Source organism: Cyprinodon variegatus, unplaced genomic scaffold, assembly GCF_000732505.1.
Source record: "Cyprinodon variegatus isolate N-32 unplaced genomic scaffold, C_variegatus-1.0 Scaffold407, whole genome shotgun sequence".
Classification (NCBI taxonomy): domain Eukaryota; kingdom Metazoa; phylum Chordata; class Actinopteri; order Cyprinodontiformes; family Cyprinodontidae; genus Cyprinodon; species Cyprinodon variegatus.
The window spans coordinates 111,645-128,623 of NW_015150860.1; the positions used below are offsets into that span (position 1 = coordinate 111,645).

The 16,979-nt window shown below is 42.5% G+C and overlaps 1 protein-coding gene across 1 annotated transcript in view; it reads right to left on the bottom strand.

The window, feature by feature from the left end:
* LOC107093101 (nucleosome-remodeling factor subunit BPTF-like) overlaps positions 1–16,979 on the bottom strand; it is a 37,327-nt gene that overhangs the window by 16,932 nt on the left and 3,416 nt on the right. The window contains exons 3-18 of the mRNA XM_015387928.1: positions 15,371–15,591; positions 12,688–12,867; positions 12,354–12,533; positions 9,772–9,972; positions 9,602–9,669; positions 8,984–9,336; positions 8,766–8,897; positions 8,489–8,618; positions 6,282–6,417; positions 5,886–6,143; positions 4,303–5,812; positions 4,096–4,220; positions 1,023–1,151; positions 784–934; positions 578–701; positions 240–483 (exon numbers count right to left, since the gene is read on the bottom strand). Of these exons, the coding sequence (XP_015243414.1) occupies positions 240–483; positions 578–701; positions 784–934; positions 1,023–1,151; positions 4,096–4,220; positions 4,303–5,812; positions 5,886–6,143; positions 6,282–6,417; positions 8,489–8,618; positions 8,766–8,897; positions 8,984–9,336; positions 9,602–9,669; positions 9,772–9,972; positions 12,354–12,533; positions 12,688–12,867; positions 15,371–15,591 (4,142 nt within the window). The remainder of the gene's footprint in view (positions 1–239; positions 484–577; positions 702–783; positions 935–1,022; positions 1,152–4,095; positions 4,221–4,302; positions 5,813–5,885; positions 6,144–6,281; positions 6,418–8,488; positions 8,619–8,765; positions 8,898–8,983; positions 9,337–9,601; positions 9,670–9,771; positions 9,973–12,353; positions 12,534–12,687; positions 12,868–15,370; positions 15,592–16,979) is intronic.

The following is a 16,979-nucleotide window of genomic DNA, read 5'->3' on the forward strand; positions in this document are numbered from 1 at the left end:
GCTCCAAGTCCATAAAAGGAGCAGGTTGATTTTTCTTAATAATTCAATATAAGCTCAGGATGGATAACATTTAGATTTCTGTTGGACTGAAAGTGGACACCATGAGCTTTAAAGGCTTCTGTGATAATGCGGTTTAAGTTGTTGATATGGAATGGAATGAAGAGGTTGGCCGTAATAGGTGACACTGTTAGGCGATTCTGTCTCCAGTGAATGAATGTGAGACTGAAGCACCTCCTTACCTGAGCTGCTGTTGTTCTGGCCCTGTTTCACCCAGGAAGCAAAGGACTGGTGGAAGTTCTTGTCCTGTTGGAATGGAACTGGGGAGCCCAGCTTGGAGGCCAACGCCATCTTGGCCCCCGATGTTATCTGACTCATCCTCTGGCCTGTGGGCGTCGCTGTGCTGGGAGCGCTGATTGCAGTGGTAGTGGTGGTGGTGGTGGAAGTAGTGGCAGTCGTATTCAGTTTTTGCTGCTCGAAACGTTTCTGTAAAGATTTTGTTTACACATTTTTAACTTGGGTCAACTATTTTTCAGTGTTTTGGTTTAAATCTGCAGCTCTAACTGGTTTATGTTTTCACCTGCTGGGCAGCAAGCCTGGCCTGCTTCAGCTGGTTCTCCAGGTGGGCCTTTACTTCCTCTGCCGTCTTCAGAGTCCCGCCGCTTTTGGACGGGTCTAAACCTTGTGACTTCTCTCTTTCAACTCTGCAAAGATTATCCATTTAAAAAAGCATTACTCAAAATAACATTTCTAGGCACAAAAGACAAAGGATGAGCGTTTTCCAACCTCTCTGCAAAGGCTTTTATTTCCCAAAGCTCCAGCTCCTCCTCAGGGACCCAGGTCTCCACGGCGACAGGCCCCGTCTGTTTGGCAGGTTCCTGCTTTTTAGGCCTCAGGGCACTCGATCGCAGACCTTTCCTCTGAGGGGTTGGAGTTTCTATTCACAAGAAGTTTCAAGTTAAAAGATTGCCACCTGTGACCGATCCAGATTATTCAGAATTCACTACGACCTGAAACCCTCTTACCTTTGGGGGTATCCCTGTTTCCGATGGGGCAGATGATCTTCCGAATGCAGTATTCAGAGCGAATGCCATGCGGCTCGATGTCTCTCCGTCTGATAATCTCTGTTGTGATTATATCTGTGTCTGTAGTTTCTAGAAACACAAAGGTTCCTGATTTTAAGACATGCATCAGATGATAATCCTTTGTTTCATCCTAAAGAAGTCTTCATAGTTCAAACAAGTTATGTCTCATTACTAATTGTAACCAACCAGTCACTTCACCCAATCATTTAATTTAAAATGTCTTTTTTCATGACCTTGGATTAAAGTTGAGTTTCTGGAAACTCCACATGAGCCCAAAAACACACAAAGGATGAATGCATAGAAAAGAATCTCAGTCCGCATTCAAGTACGGTGGAGGTTCTGAAATGCTGTGGGCCTGATTCATCACAAAAGCCCTGCTGGAATAACCTGACAACAGCCAGATGCATGTCTCGCTCCGCCTAGCTCCACTCACATACATCTGGGAACCCGCTCATTGAAAGTGATTTCCCCAACCGAATTTATGGTCTGTCCAATCAGGACGCAGGGTGGGTGTGTCCTGGAGTGGAGAAGCGACCGTGAGATTCCAACAACAATGGCGGCTCGCATTGAGGAAGCAAGCGTTAGCATTGATGCTGCTATTTCTTCTGTGTTGTCCAATCTATCTGATATTGTTTAATTAAAAGAACATCAGAGAAGCTTTGAAGGCTTTTGTTGGTGGAAACGATGTTTTCGCCCTTCTCCCGACCGGATTTGGCAAGAGCTTGATCTACCAAATGGCTCCTCCTCTCACAGCGTCACGGGTTAGCTTCGGTGTGAGTGGTTGAAATAGCACGTCAATAAAGATGACAGACAAGTGGCTTATCCAATCATATGCAAGGAGTTTTGATAAGGCCCAGCCTTCAGTAAAGGCAATTCCTATGGCGGGTTCCCAGATGTATGTGAGTGGAGCTAGGCGGAGCGAGACATGCATCTGGCTGTTGTCAGGTTACTGCTGGAATGCATGGTATAATGAAACCAATAGCTGCATTTCCATTACAAATGTGGACAAAACTATGTTGATGTTCTGCTAACATTGAAAAGGCAACTGCAGTATAGTACCATTAAATAAAAAATTAAATTAAAATTACATGCAATGTTTTTTTATTTGTTTTTTTTTTAGCTGTTTACAGCACTAGTGGCTCATTTTTTGTAAAGTTGGCTGACAGGAAAGGAGGTAAGAGACAGCATGAAGCATGCAAGGACCACAGGTCGGATTCAAACTCGGGTCAGCCAGGTCGAGGACTAAAGGACTGGTTATCCTCCCGCAGCAGTGTGTCGCAGTGAGCTTCTCGCAGATATTTTTGATTTATGCCCAATACTGAAGCGTGGTCTAGATACGGACAAGGCGGTGAGGAAGTGGGGGCAAATTTGGGCAACAACGGAGGGACATGAGGGTGAAAAAGAGCGGGGATCCAGGTGGAAAAAGGATCCCAGTGTTCTCACGCACCTCGCTCTTCTAGCTGGTCCATCTTCATGAGTAGTTTTCCACAATGGAAAACATACAAACAAAAAAAGCCGGTAAGGTACCAAACAGGAGATACGCATAGTATAGAGCAGATGTAGATTCAACCAATCAGAGGCCTCCTGTCTGCGATATCGTCTGCGGTCACCTACAATTTTGGAGAGGTGCACCAGGGTGTCTGCGGAAGGGCGGGGGCACATTTGCAATCACTGCAACACACACAGACGACCTGGTTTCTGAGTATAAAATAAGCCTTAAGGCCTGCGTACATTGGTTGAGCGTGCTAACCAATGCGCCACCGAAGCCCTACATGCAATGTTTTAACGTTTTTCCGCCTGGGGTAGTAAACATGTGACATATCCATATTTCAGCCACAGATCCAGAGTTCATTGTCGCAAACTAAATGAAACGAATAGTCTCCTCGTGAATCCAAATACGCTGCTCTGTCATCTTCTGCAACTTCCAGTCTTCTTCGTCCTTTTACAAGGCGCTAAGGTCCAGCTCCAGATTAAGTAGCTCTTGTGATGTGACTTGATCTGCGATTTTTGTTATTACAATTTGATGGTTGATGGAAAAGCAGCTATTGATTCTAACGACAAGATGATGTTCCCAAACATACGGCCACATAAACACAGACTGATGCCTTGAACACAAATTCCTCCACGGCTGCATTAGCCAGTTAGCACACCCAGGGCTGACCTAATGATTGCCTAAAGGCAGACATACACTGTAGGAATTTTTTGCCTTTTCCAGGTCAGAATTTTTTGAACGGGCCGACTTTCAGGCTGATCATCCGTTGTGTAGTGTACAGGGGGTAACGAGGGGCGATCAGCCTCTTATCAACCACCTCCCGATCAGAAATCGTGATGTCGGGAGACAAACGGTTGAAATTCAGTCGGCTGTCGTAAGGTGGTTGTGGGCAAATCGCTCCGTGGGGAAACAAGGATCCTTCTTCTTCCTCTCAGATGAAAACACAGAAACATTTCCGGGGTGCGAGTAAAATAGAGTTCTTTCAGTAAAATTGACATAGCATAGTAGCTACGTCTGCTCAGCCATGTCTTTGTCCAAATATGTCATCGCCTTTTCTTTTTAGGGCTTTCAGCACACACAATTGCACATATTGCCAAAGCAGCGCGTTTCACTCTAGTGAGCTTCATATTTAACAGGAGGCATCAATACTTCTGTCTTCTTCCTCTTCTACTGGTTTGGCTTCCGATTAGATGAGTCCGAGTAGCGCAATCTCACTGCAGGGCTGAATACGACCTGGTTTTCAGACGTACAGTGTGAGCAGGTAGATCGCATCAGAGCGAACATACATCGCAAGCTGAGAACTTTTAAACCCTGCAGTTTCGTCGTACAGTGTGAGCTGTAACTGCGTGCAATTGGAAAAAGCTGTACAGTGCATGCCCGGCTTAAAAGAAGAATCAAGATTATATAAAGAGGAATGACCAGACATCCCTCCATCTGGACGTTCCAAACTTTTCAAAGATTATTGGAAAAAAATTAAATGTGTTTAACATGGCTGCCAGGTGTTGAACCCTCCCCCCTTACCTTTCCGGGTCGTTCCAACCGCAGTGGAAGGCTTCACGGCCATGTCGTCCCACCTGAGGCAGGCCCACAGCAGCCTCAGCATCAAGCTAACGCCCGCCAGTGACCTCACAGTCTGAAGCCGGTATCTGAAAGAAATAGAAAAATAAGAAAAATGCGGTTATGTTTATGTAGACAAATTATTTTGCACAATCTACTGGTGTCACCAACCTCCATGAGATGCCGAAGGTGGGCCGAGGCGAAGGGTAGGGCCAGATATCGGGAGCAGGCTTGGCGTTGTAGCTGAAGATGGGGACCTCCCTGATGCCCGCCTTCCTTCCCAGCCTCTTCAGGTCGTCGTTTGGCAGCACGAAAATGCTCTTCTTGCTGCTCTTCGTCACAAATTTGCGATAGGACGGCAGCGCCGTTCCGGAGCGGGCTTTCTTGAATTTGGAGAAGCGCAGCAGGCTGACTCTGTCTCTGGTGGAATATTCTTTACTGATGGTCATGGAGCTGGCGGGGGCGATGGTTTTGCCATCACTGGGTTTCCTTCTCTGGGAGCCGGCTGCTGCTACGCCCGGCTGGGTGACGGCAGCAGCAGCGCTATTGGAGGAAACTGAGCTGCTTTCTGCCTGCGAAGTTTGAGGAGTCTTAGTGAAACTGCTGGATTTGTCTTGCATAGAAGAATACGGAGGCTCCCTTGGGGAGATTTTAGTGACGGATGTCTTTACATCCTCATTAGAAGTGCAATTGTCTGTAATATTACTTTTGTGACAAGAAGTAGTGGACGATTCCATCTTTACAGGGAGGGGGGCCTCATGGTTTGTGGTTGGATGTTCCCTCTTATTCAGGGACTCTCCTTCCTCTTCAACGTGGTTCTCTAACTTTGCGACTTTTAGAGGCGGTGGGTGCGTTACGTTGGATAAATCACTTCTCGAGAGGTTCCCATTCATTAAAGACTTAACAGGTTCTCTGTCCGGGTCCAAAGCGTCGCCATGGACCCTGGATTCAGAATCTGCAGTCGGGTTTTTCCCGTTAATCTGTGAAAGGCTGCTTTTGTCTTGGGTGGAATCCGCTCCTTCTAAAGCCTTCTGATCGTTGCTCTGATCCATTTCTTCGTAGCTGCGTTTCTTGGAGTTGTCCCCCATCTTCTGTGGTTTATCTTTGTTTTCAGTTATCTCTGACAGATGATTTTTACTGTTAAGTTCTGGTTCTCCGTTCACTTCCTTATGAGAACAATCCTCCCCCTTGCTCCCATGTGTAGCGCTGACTTCAGATACATCCGCCTCAGATTTAACCTCTGTCTTTGTTTCCGTGATCTCCCCATCAAAGTTGAGCTTTTTAACCACAGGATCTTTCCCTTGGAAGTTGTCGTCCCTCTCTGTTTTCGGGGTCTCAGCAGCCTGCTGTTCGCTCGTCGCCGGGGCTTCCGCCGTCCCCCCCGCTGTGGGCTTTGTGGCTTTCATCTTGGACAGCAGGGCCGCCTGCCTCATCCGCTCCAGTCTCTGCTTCTCCTCCAGGGTGAACTGTTTGACCCGGCGCTCCAGCAGTCCGTCTAGTTTGGATGGCTTTACCTTTTTCTTGTACGCCGTCCGCAGCTGGAAGCCTTCGCTGACGTTCACCACATCATAGAAGATTTTAGCTGGGACCTCCTCTTGTTTGGGTTCTCCTGGTATCTGGGTTGGTTCTTTTTCAGGAGGATGAACAGAATCTGGAGATGGACAATTCACTTTCACTTCATCTACAAAGGAAATGCAGAAATTAGCTGGTATATCAAACATAATCACAGATGGCGTCCAGAATGGGATTTTTACCTTTCTTGTCAGGGGCCTCTTGGTTGGAGTCCACATCCATTTTCTCCTCTTCTTTCTCTCCACCAGCAGGTTTTGGATGCTCATCATTAACAGATTTTTCTTTCTCATTCTTGCTTTCATTAACCAAAGATGCATCCAGAGACGATGCAGAGTTTGGTCCCAGCTCCTTGTCCTCTGCGCTCTGACTGACCGGATTCTTGCTTTCCTTCAAATCCTCCACCTTAACAGAAGCTGCTTCATTTTTCTCTCTCAATTTGGCTGAAAAACAGGGAAAAACTCCATAATAACAAAGACAAAAAAAGGATATTATGGAAATACTTAGATGTTTGGACGGAACTGAAGCACTGAATCTTTGCAACAGTCAGGAGAGCGATGAAAGTCGCCACTGGAACTTACCTTGGAGTTCCTTGCGGTAGTTTACGTTGGTGTTTCCCGGCAGCTTCGGAACAAAACGTGGAACATGTGTTTTGCTGACCCAGAGCCAACCACCGTATCCCGTTACTCTATACTCTTCCCCTTTCTGCTTCCATACCTTAAAAAAAATAAATAAATAAACTCTGTCAAGTTATAACCAAAAAATCTCAACGTGTTTCTTTGGGAATTTACATGATGGACGTGAAAGAAGAGAGATTTACAAATTTTCTGCAATCTTCGAACATAAAGGTATAGTGAAAGATGTTCTTTTTCCAGGTGGATCATCAAAATAAGTGGTCCTCCTAATTGTCAATCATTCTGGTGATATGTTTACATAAGGCCGTCCTATGTGCTTGTCCCCTTTTATACTTACCGGTGGTGGGTCTGACATAGCGGAAAAATTTCAAATTTTCTTTTGGAAAATAAGCTTATATGAGCGATTTTAAATTGAGCGTGCACAAGAAATGGGATCCTGCATGCTCTCGCATGCATAATAGGCGCTCCCTCTCAGGAGCTGGTACAGGGTTGCACATGTGCATTATTGTTTTCATTTTTTATTTTTTTAAGTGAAGAGGGCAGGTCTTACCAAAAATTTACAAAAGATCCTCCACTATACCTTTAAGAGACAGTCCATCACTCCCGAAAAGTGATGAGCTGGCCCTGATAGCTGCAGTGGGTCCTTGGTAAGGGTAAGCCAAAGCATCAATCTGCTGATATTTTGGACAAATATTATTGTTTTTTTTTCCTGTTATCGGTTTCATCCTATACATGCTGTGTTCACTGCTTCCTCCATTTTTCACCCATAGTTAATGTTCTGTTCTTTCTATGTTTAAATATAACATTGTAACAATGTAACAACACTTCTATAACATTTGTCATCAACGTGTCCTTTTTATAATTTAAATGAAGAAGCCAAGCCAACAATTCTCTTTAGCGACACCCCTTTCAGAGACATAGACAGGTATGGAGGATTGCAGGCTAACAAAAGAAGCCAAACAACCCCCATTCCAAAGGGGTGGATCCATTCGTCTGTTCCAATTTGCATGATTTCTAGACAAAAACAAGGGGTTTGATGGGCTACTGTATAAAACCTCGAACTGAAAGCTATTCCTGACATTTTGAATTGAAAAAGCATCCTGGATGGGAAGCGAAACACCTTCAAACTTGGAAACGAAGTCTGGTTTTGATCACCAGATTAAATAAAGAAAAACCTAAATCTGCTCCAAGAATCAATTCAAACAACGCCCCAATACAACATAAAATATGCAGCACTGATTTGGGATCTCTAGACTGATATCCAGTAGCTGGTATGACAGTTTTTTTTTTTTTTGTTCTCACGTTATCATAAATCTATTTTGCATCAATCCATAATATTACAGATAATAAAACATTGTTTTATGTTTATTTTTCCTATTTTCTTCAAACTCTTTTTTTTCCCCTCTGGGGTGTTTTTTTACTTCTAGGGAAACAAACTTCTACTGAAACTGATATTCTTTGATTACGTAAATTAATCTTTTGAACATCAGCACTATCACTACAAATTAAAACAGAATTTTATTTTGTTTTTAGTTAGCTCAAAGAATAAAAAAAAGTATTTTTAATTAGTTCAATATTATATATTTGTTTTTTAATGAGGTTCTGATAAAAAAGAGCCTAGAAAACACCAATATAGTTATTTTCTTTTTGTTTTGAAACCATTAACAGATTTTCCCTGACCCTGCTGTAGCATCCCCTCAGCATAATTCTGCCACAGCCATGTTTACCAGTAGGAAATAAATGTCAGTTGAGGGTGCTGTGCTGCATTGATCATAAGCCACACACAGATGGAGAGAACAGCACTCCCTGAAAGGTTTGAGGCTTTGGATAAGGTTTTATATTCTGCAGTTTGTTCACAAATGTTCATTACAAATCTATACCAAGGCCCAGACACAGAGACCATTCGGTCATTAGATGGCTTCTCAGGTGCATTGCATGAGACAAAGAAGGGTGAAAAACAAACTACCATACGTTTCAGTTGTTTTTTTTCCAACAAAGGTAGAGAAAATGTATCTGTTACATTTCAACAACATTAAACTCTTAGTGTTGGACAGCGACAGCAAAACCTGATTAAAAAGACATTGAATGTATGTGAGGAAATGTGAGAATGTGCTTAAATGTCTTTGCAAACCAAACGTCTCCTGTTGTCCTACCTGATGTTTGATGGGGATGGTGTATTTCACCCACGTGGCCTGCTGCAAAGTTTCCTCATCTTCCAGTTTTTTCTCACGCTTTCTCACCTTTTCCTTCTCATCTCGCTCCATTGAGGTCATCCGATGCATTCTGAAGCAAAAGCAAAAGAGGGAACAGGGTTTGGATATAAAAACGCTAACAGTGTTGACAAAGGAAACTGTATGATCATTAATGCTGGAAGGAGAAATGAGTCTGGAAACACAAAACACACAAAGCTGAGCCTTGTTCCTTGTTCACCTTGTGTGGCCGAGAGAATCTTTCCATACAGGCAGCATAACCACTGGTTTAATTGCACACTCCAGGATAGCCAAGGCCAAAGCAAACTCTCTGGCCTTGCTGCACATCTGCACTGCTTTGTTCCAGTTGGTCCTAAAACAAACAACCAACATCTTGTTGGGTTGCATAGAATACAGGATAAGCCTTTTATCTTGCCGTCCAAATGAAAACCACTGTACCTGTGTGACGCCCAGTTGGGGTGCATGAACGGTCCCGGGATGCTGGTTTCCAGCTGGATTATAGTCAGGCGCAGCGTGGCCACCGTCAGACTCCGCGACCCGTGGATGGAGCCGTTCCATTTGAACTCCGACGCTGTGGTCAAGCTGAACTTGTGCGACAGGTGGCGTTTCTTGTCGTAGTCTTCCCGGTGCTGATGTTTGTTAAGTGCCAATGTGTTGGTGCTGTACTGGTTCTGGTACACCCTGTATTTACCCTCCTGACCCAGCTTGAAGAGGTTGTTTACATTCACCGCCAGGTCCCTTTTCAAGAAGCTGAGATGTGACGTGTCGGCAGCAAGAATTCCTCCAGGTGTCTGGAATACAGAAGAAACAAACATTAGGACCTTTTTTAAACAGGATAACCCACAGCTGACATGGAAAACAACAACATCTACATCCCTTTTCTATTTTGCATCAAGAAGCTATTAATATCATTTAGATTCTCTTTCTACAATATTACACAATATAATTCAGAGAATTAGGTTCATGGCGATAGAAAAGATCAAAAATAGAAAAACAAAAGCCAAATGTTCACTTTGCTAGCTGGAAATTCTGACATTTAAAAGCAGTGCCCCTCACCTCTTCACTGCATCTCTTCGGTTCTTGTTCTGCTCCACTCCCCTTCTTATTCCTTTCATTATACTCCTCTGTCAGAGACCAGACGACGCCCCCATCATCAAAACAAGAACCATTTGAGACGGCGGTAATCAAATCTGAGCCAATATTTTATTTTCAAAATCGCAGCTTACCAGTCCCATCCTGGCTGGTAAAAGAGGACCGGGACGACCTGTCCGCCAGGTCAGGAGGTTCCACCTGTTTAGGATCGTCAGGGGCAGAAACCCGGCTGCTGTCACACGCTGCCGCCGGCTGATGGGATTCATCCTGGGTCTGTGACGATGACTTATCACCTTCAGCGATATCACACGCAGACTCTGACTTCGGGTGGCCATCTAAACCAAATCAATACACAAAGTAAACTGTAAGGACAAATAAGGTTTCCTTAGAAACCAGCAACACTTGGGGATAATATAAAACCAAACATTTGGAAGGGCAAATAACTCAAACATGCAAACCATAGGAGACCAAGATGTGTTCAAGGAAATGAGAAAACAAAAAAAAAAAAACAGCTAGAATATGAAATAACTTGGCAACAGACTAAATGCAAGCAATGAAAGCAAGACAAACACAGGCAGTTTAGCTAAGCCAATGCTGGAGCTGTCTGTCTAACGTAGGAGACCAAAAAAAAAAAAAAATAATGCATGGCGTTCCCCACGGTTCCATCTTTAGGTCCATCCAATTCAATATCTACTAGCTCCCCCTGACTCGGATGTTAATAAACAACATAACAATGCAGACAGCTGTACGTCACAATGTCACCAGGTGAAATGAAGCCATTTAAGGGCTGGGTAAATGTCGAGGTCTCACAAAATATTCTTCAGCTGAATCAAAACAAAACTGAAGTAAGAGATTTTGGATTAAAAGTTAGAACACAGCTTTAGTTAATAAAGCTAGAAAACACCAATCAGGCTTAAATATCTGGGAGTAGTGATGAACTCAAGACAGACTAAAGACAGTAACAAACTCAGCCTTCTATCAACTTAAGAACATCTCCAGGAATAAAGGATTAATGTGTCAGCAGGACCTCATTTTTATTAATAGAGTTATAACTGCAGCGGCATCTCACAGGTCTTCCTGAAACGTGGATCAGAAAGCTGCAAATGATCCAGAATGCTGCTGCCTGCATCCTCAAACTTAGAGCACATCACCCAGTGCTAAAGTCCTGCCACAGGCTCCCTGTATCTCACAGAATAATAGATTTTGAAATGCTTCTATTAGTTGCTAAATGTCTGATTGATAGCACTATTACAGACTTGCTGCCAGTGGATCGACCACCCAGAGCTGTCAGGTCTTCTGGCTCGAATCTACTTTGCAAACCCTGAACAAGAACCTAACGTGCAGAAGCAGCATTTGGTTCTTAGGTTCCACTAACCACAAATAAACTCCCAAGATAACTGAAAAAAAATGCAGCAGTTATTTTAATTCAAGATTAAAAACCCATCTTCACATTAGTTTAAGTTTGTGTATTTTTTTCTTCCTTTTATCAACTTTTTTATTTCTAATCATCTTGGATTGCACTTTTCCCAGTGTGTTTTTGCTATTATCTACACCACTTTGCAATGATCTTGTGAATTTCTAGCCACCAACTCCCTCTGGCTGCGTTCAAAGGCTGTAAATTAAATTCCCTGGTACCTTGTTTGCTTATATTTTTTTCTGTGTTTTATTTTGTTTTTGCTCAATTTGTTGGCAAACTTGGTCTGCTCTGAGTATTTACCTTAAGAAGACTATGTGACCTGTACAGTATTGCACAGGCACGTTTGAGTAAACAAGAGCATTTGCACAATAGAGGTGTGTAAAGACAAAGAGGAAAGTTTAGGATGAGTGCAAAAAAACAAAAACAAAACAACATCATGAGGGATAACAAGAGGGATAAAATGGAAATATATAAGCGTTGGTAAGAGCTACAGCTTCGAAAGCAGCCAAGTTAATGGATGTGTGAGTAAAAACTGCCAGCAGATGGCGACGATGTTCAGCACTGCTTGGGCCTGCTAATTACATTCAATGCATTTACTTAAAGATGTTTTGGGGTAGCAGGAGCTGTCTCCATGAGAGAGCAGGAACCCAGCGTGATGGTGTCACCAAACGCCAGCGGTGGGGGGAAAGAGGCCATGCAGCTTGCCAGCAGGGGGTCAGACCTGGATTTTTTTTGCCAATGGGAAGGGAGCTAAATGTCGATTGTTAGCTGATGGATCCGTGTTTGAAAAACCTGCAGATTTCAGTGGAAGACAGACTATAAAAAGAAAAATAAAAGCTGATGGTCCAAATTTCAGCTTAATTGGCCTTAAAAAGTCAAAAGAAAGTAAAAAAGTCAAAGATTTTAAAGAAATGAAGAACCAATCAGGCAGGTTTAGTCCTTTATAGAGGAGATTTGATTAATGCCCACAGGGTATTTGGTTTTATATTCTGGTAAACAGCATGATGCCGCCACCACCATGTTTCACTGATCTGCCGCTTTAGTTTTTTCTGGGACAGACTTTCTAGACCAGAGTTCAGTTCTGGTCTAATTTGATCAAACAGTATCCAGCGTCCTTTAGAAACATGCAGATTTATATAGTAATCTAAACAAAAGCAAACCCGCTGAACAACATGGTTAGACGCAAAGAGCAACCAAACACATCAAGATGGACGTAGAGTCAGGAAGCAGGGAATGAAGGGCAGTGTTGATGCTCATCTAAAGGTCACACAGGGGTCAAACAATGACTTGGGGGGGTACCTGTCTGTCCCTGCTCTGCCAGCTGAGGGGCGAAACCCTTCTCCTGGTTTCCAGGATGATCAGTTTCTGTTTCAGTGTTTGACTCAAGCGATTCAGTCTTAGTTGCAGCTGCATCCTGGGGGGCAGAGGCGGGTTTATCTGACACGCATCTCTCCTCTGAGGGAGGCTGAACGGCAGCTGCTGTGGTAGGACAGAGAGTGAACAGCACCAGCAGAGTCAGGGGGTCTATATAAATACTAGGAAAGGATGGGAGTATATGTCCATACACCTTCACCCAAAACATGTTTGAAAAGGCAAACAGACCACATCTTTACCGCAGCACGATCATTTTTACCTTGTGAGCTGGAACCTTCCGTCGTCTCAGCATCCTTTGGTTTGTTTTGTTGCGCTGAGGTATCGCCATCATCCCCAGCTGCGTTTAGAGAGCCCCTTTCTGCTTCCTTCTCCGTCTCTGCTGCTCGTTTCTTGGATTCCTGCAATTCTCGCCGGATCTTCAAACGCTCCACGGAAACCTCTACAAACAAAAGGAAGCAGCTAGTGTTAAACATAGTGGCTGTAACACTGAAGGCTGTTCATTTGAAAGGAGCTTTGAAATTCTGACCATAATAATCAACATTTTTGCACAAATGATTCCAGATGCCATAAAGGCTTTTATAGAAGGGTCTTTATGTTGGATAAATCAAATCCATGTTTGTGGCCTAAAATAAAACCCTCTAAAAAACAATTTCACAGTTATGAGAGGGAAAACAAAACAGTCTTTGTAAGATTTTCAGGAAGATTAACAAATTGAAATGAAATTCTATGTAAAATACAACTACAACCACTACTGTCACTCTGTCCACATGTTAAGGCTTTGTTTTCTATTCTATTTCTATCTGAAATTTTATTTTTATTTAAACATTAAAGTTTTTTTTCTTGAATAAATTAAAAAGATATCTACAATGCTCTCCTTTTTTACAGACTGAGAGAAACCCTGCTAAAGAATAAGGGTTCAAATTTTAACTGATGCTTGGTGTTTTACGGTTTTAGACGATTATTTTATCGGCAACAATAGGGATGAAACAATTAATTGGATTAATCATTAATGAAATAATCATCTACTAATTTAGTAATTGATTAATCATTAACTGATGACTGATGCTTTGTGTGTTAGAAATCACAAATGGTTTTTCATATTTTAAGTTTCTTTTTTTTCAGTGTAACAGCTTCCCTTTTGTTGTGTTCTAAATATGTCTAGTTTACATAAAAAATTATGTCTAGTAAACATTTTTTTGTTTATTCAGTCAGTATTTTATATACCTAGTAGAATAATATGTACTATTTTTCTTTTTTAATTAAGCATGTAGTAAAAATATATACTTAGCCCTTTGTGTTATAAAAAGATCTTCTTGGTAAAAGAAAAAATATATATATATTTTTTAAATAGCCACTTAATACATTTTTAGTCTATCTATAAGATCTATCAACCTAAGATTAAGTAATTAATCCTGCATTACTAAAAAACTGCACTTTGCTTGCAGGTTTACAACCAGAGCGGTGACCTATAATGTGTTATCAAACGACTAAATAAGATACCAAATAATCATTATTAAATGGGTTTTATAGGCACAGAAATGTCTGATATTTTGAAAGTTTTTCAGGATTTTACAAAGAAAATGGTTTTCTAACTGGATCCTGGTTTTCAGAAACTATATAAACTAATATGAACTAAATCCTTATCAGCTAAAACATGCAGTGACCAGGCAGAGTACTAGAAAACCTTGGATTTAAAAATGAATATTTGTTCTTTCATTGGTGCAGACTTTATTGTAGATCAAGCTAAGAAGTCAACAACTGTGACTTAAGGGCTGGTTATTCTCCTGTGTCGCAGTGAGATTGTCGCAGATATTTTTGATTTATGTCCAATTTGGAAGCGTGGTCTGCGCTATGATATTCCTCGCCACAACGCAAGAGGGACAATCAGGAACTAGCTGTGGATCTAGATACGGCCGAGGCGGTGAGGAAGTGGGGGAAGGAAGTGGGGGAAGTTTGTACAACGGAGGGACATGAGGGCGAAAAAGAGCGGGGATCCAGGTGGAAAAAGAAACCAAGCATTCTCACGCATCTCGCTCTTCTAGATGGTCCATCTTCACAAGTCGTTTTCCACAATGGCGGTCAAACAACAAAACAAGCTGGAAAAGTATCAAACAGCAAATTCGTATAGTGTAGAGCGGATGTAGATTTGACCAATCAGAGGCCTCTTGTCTGTGGTCACCTACAGTTTTGGAAAGTTGCAGCAGAGTGTCTGTGGGAGGGGAGGGGCAAATCTGCGTTCACTGGGACACACATGCAGACGACCTGGTTTCTGAGTATAAATCAGCCTTAAGAAAACAGTTTTCAATGTGAATGCTGCCAGAAGAAGTCTGCTGGAGCATGATTTAAACAAAACAAAAAAACTAAGTGTCCAAGCATTCCTATAAATCTCCCTTTAAGTCAAAGGCTTACAGGAAACATTTATAACATAAGCAACCTTTTTTCAAACATCCAGCTTTGGACCTAACACCAACAGGCGCGCCCACAATAAAGCACAGCACTGAGATATCTCATTGATAAGAATATTTAAGCCGTGTAGGAACATGCAAAGGAAGTCTGGCTTAAAAGGGGAACGATAGGGCAACCAAAGAGGCCGAGAAAAAACGGAAACTACTGGCTAAGAACTGAAAGGTCTCCTAACCACCGCAGCTTCATGGAGGAAGGCTGCGTGGAAAACAGTTGCTTGATATATCAGTGAACGTCAGGGAGAGAAGGGGGCAACACCCAACTGTCATCAAGCAGAAACCCTTCGCCTGAGGTAATGATTGTAATCTGAGGTGCAGAAAACACCTCTGAACCCCTGCACCACACACAGCTGTACTTTCCTTACACTTCCGAGATCACAGACGATCTAAAACAACTCAACTTTTCATCAGATGGAAAGCAGAACAGTGCATAGCTTTTAAGTTTTACAGGCGATGAGGACGGCTGGTGTCAGTACATACCATTGATGGCGGTGAGGTAGGCTTTACTGTTTCCACGAGCTTTGTTGGTAAGCTCCTCCGTGATGTCCATGTGAGCTTGCATTTCCTCCTTCATCTCCTCCAGGGTGGTGTGAAGATCGGTCTCCCAGTACACCTTATCCAGACACTCCATGAGCTCCTCCAGCTGTGCTTTGCTGCTGTAGTACCAGATTTTTTTCTTCTCTTTTTCCCCATCTTCTTCACTGGGAAGAGAGGAAGTCACACGGCTAAAGCATCAAATGGAAAAAGGACTGTTTATGCAAACTATGAGTCGAATCTGTAAAAATGACATCAACATTTTAAGCATCAAGGCTGTGGTTCAACATGATTTGGGTATGAAGAGGAATTCAGGAAAGACTCCCTACATCCCAGCAGGCCGGCCCTAGAGGTCACTTTATGGCAGTTTTCACATTTAAATGTAAAGCAGAAATGGAAAAAAAAAGTACATTTTGTATTTAAATACATGTTTTCTAATTGCTCTAAAAACTCAAACGGGTTAAAGGAAGTTGTAGCACTGCAAGCTACAGTTTGAGGCAGTTTGATGATGCTCATCATTGTAGATCTAATACCTTCATGATATCCTGAGAAAAAGTCTCAGGAAAATGGTAAATCACAAATACAAATGTGAAAGAAGATGCATAAAAAGCCTAGACATAAATCCTTTTTTTTTTTTACCAAAGAAGTTTCTGTAATTTCAGAATTACATTTTGGAAAAGCATCCTGATCTTTGAGAGCTTTTATATATTAGAGAAAGGGCATTAGAAATTGCGTATAAAAGATCACAAGCGGCAGAGCACAGCTGCCCTTTTTGTCTGCTGTAAACCTCGTAGGGTTCTCCTATAAAAGTTCACCATGGTGGAAACCAGAGCTCCGGCTCTTTTCTTCAGATCAGCCAAAAGGTTTTATTATGAATTTAGTTCTGTGATGGTTAAACGTTATGGATTATGAGCTCCAAAGTACCCACAGTGAAGTGGTTGCAGACTGTGCTTAGAATGCAGGGGGCCCAGGTTTTCACACCGGTTGTAACAGGAGGGAGATCTGATGTAAAATTGATACGCCAATAATGATGACTTGGTGATGCCTGAATATGGGAGCAACCAAGATGACTCCAGCCAACCTCAAGACATGTCTTCTTTTCTTTACTGGCAGAGTTCAAAACACTTTTTCTAATGATGCCATATACATTAACAAGGTTCCCAGGGCCTTTTAAAAGACAAACAGGCCCACAGCATTACAGAACTTCCACCTTACTTAACAGTAAGCTTTTACAGTCGAAGGGTATCGGCTGTTCCAACGGTTGCATTTCCGAATTCCCCCGAGTGGCGCACAACTTTACATGAGTGAATAAAGTGAATGAGATTGGTCGTTTATCAGGGGAGCGGGATTGTTGTGGTGGAAGGTTCACAAGTTTGACTGTGGCCGGTGTCTCGGAAGCATCTTGCTAACCAGTTAGCAACTTAGTGCTAGTAGGTTCCCAATGGGAAATTACATTGGGACCAAGTAGCACTAATTTTGTGACTGAGAAACGACACTGTCAAGGAACGCTATGGACAGCGGAAACATGCAAGAGGAGGAGAGTTTTGTGTCGGAG